The 6,891-nt window shown below is 39.4% G+C and overlaps 1 protein-coding gene across 1 annotated transcript; it reads right to left on the minus strand.

Moving 5' to 3' along the window:
* Positions 1-678: 678 nt before the first annotated feature.
* Positions 679-2,881, minus strand: hoxa13b (homeobox A13b). Its single transcript, XM_064947274.1, has 2 exons — positions 2,147-2,881; positions 679-1,852 (listed from the first exon to the last, which is right to left on the minus strand). The coding sequence occupies exons 1-2, from the start codon at positions 2,790-2,792 to the stop codon at positions 1,611-1,613; spliced, it is 888 nt and encodes a 295-aa protein (XP_064803346.1). The 5' UTR covers positions 2,793-2,881; the 3' UTR covers positions 679-1,610.
* Between the last annotated feature and the right edge of the window lie 4,010 nt (positions 2,882-6,891).

The raw sequence follows: 6,891 nt of genomic DNA on the forward strand, positions 1-6,891 counted from the left end.
TCTGTCAAAACTTGATACATCTGTGGCATTGTGTTGTGTGACAAAACTGCATATTTTAGAGTGGCCTTTTATTGTCCCCAGCACAAGTTGCACCTGTGCAATGGTCATGCTGTAAAATCAGCGTCTTGATATGCCACACCTGTCGGAATGCATCATCTTGGCAAAGGAGAAATGCTCACTAATAGGGATGTAAACAAATTGGTGAAAACCATTTGAGAGATATAAGCGTTTTGTGTGTATGGAACATTTCTGAGATGTTTTATTTCAGCTCATGGGACCAACACTACATGTTGCGTTTATATTTTCGTTCAGTTTGACCATGGTTAGGCCTACACCTGAACTCATCAAACGCAATGACGCAGATCCGGCAGCAGATGGCAACATTGTCATCTCATCATTATCAGTAAGGCATTTCTCCTACAATAGCCTAATGGCATTATAAGGGCTCAATGTTGCAAGCCTCTACAACATTAAAATGACCAAATGGAAAGCTGTTTGACCCGTTGTATCAACGCTAATCATAGGTCTAATCGGCTTGTAGCCTACCTAAATTCAAGAAATTAAATAAAAAAGCTAAGAAAATGTCCCCGACAAAACGTTATTGTAAAATAAATGCTCATTACTAGTCTGACTTTAAATTTGTCTGAGAAAAAATATGAACAACGTCGTAACGGGGTTTCACCAACTTTTATTGGGAAGAGCTCATTGGCTATATGTTTGCAGTCAAAAACAGGGGAAACTTTAAATGCAACTGTTCATGAATTGCAATCAGATGTATTTACATTTGTTATGATAGAAAACGAAATACAGGATTTTCAAACAATGATAACGGCGCAGATAATTGTTGCGTAAAACAGAGTGAAGATGATTATTACTGTATGGGGAAAAAAGACGTAGCCTACTCAGACAGAATAAAAAAATCTAATCGTTTATAATTAACTGAATATTGACAGAATGCATAAAGTAAATGTAAAGCAATGTACTAATTAATAGCTCAATCATTATGTGATGGGAAATGTTTCAGCTTCTAAAATGATATTCTTCGGCATAAACGATTTGCGGGTTGCGCGCTATAGCGCTCTCACCAACATTTCAATATCAATCAATTCAGGGAATGTATACTCAAATTCAACAAATAATCTCAAACACTCAATATCAATGCTGCACATTTTTTCAGTCATTAATTCTTACTCTGATGGAGCTAAAATGGAATTGTCCCACACAGATTTGAGTTTTTACGTTTCCCATTACAGAAGGCTGTGTTCTGAGTAGAGATGTCATATTTTAGGCTATGACTTATTTAGCGTATTGGGAACAGTTTGTAGAAAACTATAAAAGCTATATGTCCGTCGAATAGAGTATGAGACAGAATATATAAACAAGGAGGAAGTTATTTCCCCATTTCCTTCAAACACAGGACATCGAATGGTTTCAATTAATTACCACCAAAAAAAAACACACAAAAAAGCCAAGTGGACCTCCAAAAACAGAGCCAACCCATGGCGGGCGAGAAGGAGACGCCTTATATTGTGTAATAAATTATAATATAGTTCATTTTCATTGAACAACCTTCAAGTCTCTTCTTTTTGTTTCAGTTGTTCCATATACAGCTAACTGGGACTCTTAAATTTGTTGACAACCTTCTTCTCTTTTACTCGCCTGTTCTGAAACCAGATAGTCACTTGTCGCTCTGTCAGGTTTGACTGATCAGATATCCTTCGTCGTTTGTCCTTTGTGATAAATTTATTGGCGGCATACTCCCTCTCCAGTTCTTTCAGCTGTACCTTGGTGTATGGCACGCGCTTCTTCCTCCCACGTCGAATAGAGCTGCCATCCCCTCCAGATACCGTGTCTGTGTGAAGAGCATAAACACATGCTTAATTAACCTAGAACCATCTGGAAAATTGCTAAACCGTAGTATATTTTCTTATAATGATGGGATCTGTCGTGTCTATCCACAATTCACATTACGGTGACAAGATGGATGACGGTTTCTTCTAACGAATTATTAATATGCAAATAGTAAAATGAAAAACAACGCAGGGCGAATGATGGTGTTTCTGCTTTTGATAAACTGAGGTTTATAATACTGAAATATGCATAAGCTTGTGAAAACATTTAAGAATGTATAGCCATAAGTCCATACCTTGAATGGACGATTTCCATAGATGGTTTGACTGTGGCTGGTCCTTAGCGCAGTAAACCTGACCATTCCATCCATTGGTGATAGCCCATGGTTGATACGGCTCCACTGGCAGAAGAGGCTCATGCCTGGGCTCGGTGGGTCCGCTGAGGGTGGGTACCACTGGGACGTCCAGATAGCTGGAGACAGGTTGGTAAGGGTTGGAGGAGTAGCCTTGGTAGAAAGCGAATTCCTTCGCCCTGGACCCTGGGAACTCCTCTCCTGAAACCGATGTGTCCATGTATTTGTCCCCATAGGCAGAAGAGGGTTGCGCGCAGGACTTGACGCTGCCGTGTGACATCCTACACGGGTAATAGCTGCTGCCAAAATATCCATAAGGCAAGGACGCATTTGATGAACTTTGGGCTGCGGAACAGGGGCTGCATTGTTTGACAGCTTCGCCCATGCCAGATACTGGCACCTCGCTCGACGTGTAGGTAGTGCTTGGAGCCAGGGACGTCGGATGCGCCAACAAATTCCTGCACTGATTTGCTGCATAATTGCCTCCTGTGAACCCCTCCATGTTTTTATTGATCTCATCCAAACCGTTATCATACAGAAACATGACTGGTTCAATCCAGCGCGAATGGAGAAGTAATGACGCTGTCATAGCATGCCCTACATCGAGACAACCAGCTCTTTTTAAAAAATCCCCACGACTGAAAAAAGAGATACGGAATCTTGGAGAGTAACCGATACTCACGCGCCTGTGTGGACCTAAAGATCGCAAGGTTATTGGGCAAAGCCAGGCACGTGATATGCAAAGGAGCTGATAAACGTCTAGACTGCAGATAATGCAGCTCCATGCCCAAAATGTTTATACTCTAAAACAATATAGCATTTAGGAGGAAAAAGACTACATGTTTTAAACAAGATGATCCGTTTCGAGATATCATACAGTTAACCATAGGCCTACACTCCATATAGTTGTTATTAATTAATCTATTGGAATGTGTCTGATGTCATTATTGGTTTATAGCCTAGCATTTTGCTGAGGAAACATCACATGGATGGAGACTGACATTTAAATCCCTTTTGTCAAAATGCTGATAAAAACAGTAGAATGGAGATGTGGTGGACGCAGATTTTATGTATGCAGCCATTACGCATTTCAATGTATTAACAGTTATATGGCCAAGGCAGTTTGTACGAAATATGGGTTGATACAAATTTAATTCATTCATTTATATTTTTGTATTTATTTTATTACACCGTGTGAGTATGGAAAATCATTTAAACTACCTTCTAATTGACCAGAATGCGCTGAGCTTGAAAACAACGTGCTGCAAATAGCTTAGAAACAACATGCTGCAAATAGCTTGGAAACAACATGCCGTTAGATACGTTTTTATCCCCCCATTTTTTATATATACACGAAGTAGCATACATTTGGTTTTATATACACGAAGTAGCATACATTTGGTTTTATATACACGAAGTAGCATACATTTGGTTTTATATACACGAAGTAGCATACATTTGGTTTTATATACACGAAGTAGCATACATTTGGTTTTATATACACGAAGTAGCATACATTTGGTTTTATATACACGAAGTAGCATACATTTGGTTTTATATACACGAAGTAGCATACATTTGGTTTTATATACACGAAGTAGCATACATTTGGTTTTATATACACGAAGTAGCATACATTTGGTTTTATATACACGAAGTAGCATACATTTGGTTTCATATACACGAAGTAGCATAAATTTGGTTTTATATACACGAAGTAGCATACATTTGGTTTTATATACACGAAGTAGCATACATTTGGTTTTATATACACGAAGTAGCATACATTTGGTTTTATATACACGAAGTAGCATACATTTGGTTTCATATACACGAAGTAGCATACATTTGGTTTTATAAACACGAAGTAGCATACATCTTGTTTTGAGCTAATAGGAAAATATCAAGGAAGGTGAAACTACATTAAAATGCTTTGGTGGAGAAATATCAGTCATTCAAACTGTAAAGGAAATCAAGAATAGTCTGTGCGTAAAACTCACTGAAATGTAAACCAGGCATGCCACGGCAATATTCTGAAACACACTGCTATTCTAGCTGCTGTTTGGGCTCTTATAGGCTTTATAACCTACCGACAGAAAGCAGCGAGCACACTATTTGGCAGCGAGCTCTTTCACACATGGGCTAGACTGCTGGAGGCCAAGGACAAGGTCAAGTTGAAAGTTAGTTGCAGTCCGTCTAGCCAGAGATGTTGTTGTCATCCAACCACTGACCGTATGGCTTGAATTCCTTCAGGAGAGGTGAGAAAACAAACAACTACATTGTTGAATAAACCCATTGGTGATCTTTTGTCGATGTTTAAAGAAACCTCTGCGCTTATTCAGTAAAGGCCATTGCATTTCTTAGTGACTTGGGGGGTGGGGGATATGTATTCATTTGTCCATGTGAGCTTTTGACAAAGTAGTGAGGAAATTATGTAATTGCAGAAACATGCTGAACATAAAAATGTAAGGGCATCCGACCGGTTTTCGTGTTTACCGACATGGCATTTATCCAGGGGTAATATCACCTGGGTAAAGACAGGCCTGGCAAACTAGGAACTAAACCCCTTCCATTCGCATTTCAGACGTGTAAAACATTAGCAGACAATAGTAAACTGTGGTTTCAAAGAGAAGTTCAACTGTACCATATTTTCAGCTCATTAAGAATGAGAGAAAAATTCTGCTCTCTCATGATTTTTTATGCATGTGGTAAGAGGCTATCTCAGTTAGGCTACAGGCTATTAGAGGAACGAATTGAGCTAATCAATTCGAATCAATGACAAAGTAGCTGTTTGTGAAATTGCATTTCGGCCGAGAAGAAAAAGAAAAACGGAGCTAGACGATATCTTATTTTAAGTTAGAATGAGCAAAATACTATAGGTTACAACATCGCCACTGGCTTTGTCTGTGAGAGAGAACGAACGAATACATTGTACTGAATTTCTTACATTAGACGTAGTTGCGTGGAATATTTTAATAACAATGTATTCGAAATTTTACAAGCAAGAACACCAATACAATAGACCGAGAAGGTGCCTTTTATGGTTAAGGTATTTGCAGGAGAAAATTAGCATTTGGTTGTGACACTGCACCTTAACCTGTATTCTTCATAGCTATTCAACTGCCCACGTTTTCCAAGATACACAGTTACCTGTATTCTTCATAGCTATTCAACTGCCCACGTTTTCCAAGATACACAGTTACCTGTATTCTTCATAGCTATTCAACTGCCCACGTTTTCCAAGATACACAGTTACCTGTATTCTTCATAGCTATTCAACTGCCCACGTTTTCCAAGATACACAGTTACCTGTATTCTTCATAGCTATTCGACTGCCCACGTTTTCCAAGATACACAGTTCCCAATATATATAGCCTGTCCCTGTATGTTTGAGGACACAAATTATACAATTGTGCATATTTATTGAAATCTGTTTCAACGGTTTCGGTCGATGCTGTTAACAAGTTATTTTGGAGGGGATGAGATATATGCCTGTGCTTTAAGCATATACTATACTGTACTATACTGAAGTGTTTCATTCCAAACCTTGGGCGTATTGTCACCCAACCGAGTGGGCAGGAAATATCACAGCCTGCTAAATGGCTGCTAAATTCACAGTCAGAACTCCTTCCCTTCTCTTCGAATGGAGCCGAGTTCAATGAGGCTGGGCTGTGTTATAACATATGTTAGGTCTATGTTATTTAAGCCTATGTTCATGCGGCTATGAGAGAATTCAATAGTCGTGGTGGAGACATTAGCGGCCCTACCGCAGACATCGAAAAAGTGTCATGTAGCTAGTCATAAATAAAGCAATGACGCTGTGCTACTACCAACATCGAACATGGCCAGAACCCCAGTGCAGTGGTGGAGTGGGCCGGTATGGGAAAGGAGGGGATCTAGCCTATACTCCTATCTGCCATGATGGTCACACACTCAGGCTCTTTCTTCTTAGACAAATAATGGCTTGTGGTGCCATAGCCACACACTGGCTCTGGGCGGTGAATTTCGCGGTCAACAATATCGTCAGCTTTTCTATGGGGGACCAGTTAGAGGAGATGTTAATACGCCATGTCGTGGCACAATTTGGTTTCTTATTTGGTAAGCTACTTTAATAAACTGGTAAACATCTGCGTGGACATATAGCGCACATAGTAGAAAGAGGCGATACATTGGACCTATAGCTTTATTAACAAATAATATCTGGGTTCTTGTGTAAATGCGTTCATCACAAGGCGGATAGATCAAGAGGAGATAGTAATCGAGGGTCAAGTAATTTTCAAAGACGCGTTTGACCCGCTGAAATATGAAAAAGGGTCCATAACGTCATAATCGAATGCGGTAGGCTATATAACTTTAGAGAACATCGAGAGAAAATCAAAATATGCAAGTATCTACTACCACATATCTACAACACAAAATCTATGTGTTCGTGTGTGTATAGTGCGTGTGTTATCCTGTGTATGTGCGCGTCTCTTCAGTAGGGCTTCATAGGTGTATTTTTCGTTTCACAAAACAAAACACATAGGTTCACATGATGGTAGAAGTAAATTAAGACATTTTAATAATTAAAATGGGCAATCTATTGTTGGGAAAAATATGATATATTTTGAAGACTTTGAATACTTTAGGAATACTAGTAGCAGCCTTGGATGAGCTTTGGCTTGTGCGAGGCGGAACTGCTCATCTCC

This window comes from Oncorhynchus masou, chromosome 29, assembly GCF_036934945.1.
Source record: "Oncorhynchus masou masou isolate Uvic2021 chromosome 29, UVic_Omas_1.1, whole genome shotgun sequence".
In the NCBI taxonomy this organism is placed as follows: domain Eukaryota; kingdom Metazoa; phylum Chordata; class Actinopteri; order Salmoniformes; family Salmonidae; genus Oncorhynchus; species Oncorhynchus masou.

What these genes read in the sequence shown, in the direction of transcription:
- hoxa13b (XM_064947274.1), bottom strand. Translation starts at nt 2,792, where the DNA reads ATGACAGCGTCATTACTTCTCCATTCGCGCTGGATTGAACCAGTCATG. An exon ending in ATGGAAATCGTCCATTCAAG is followed by an intron (nt 1,853 to 2,146) that starts GTATGGACTTAT and finishes CTCTTCACACAG; the next exon opens with ACACGGTATCTGGAGGGGAT.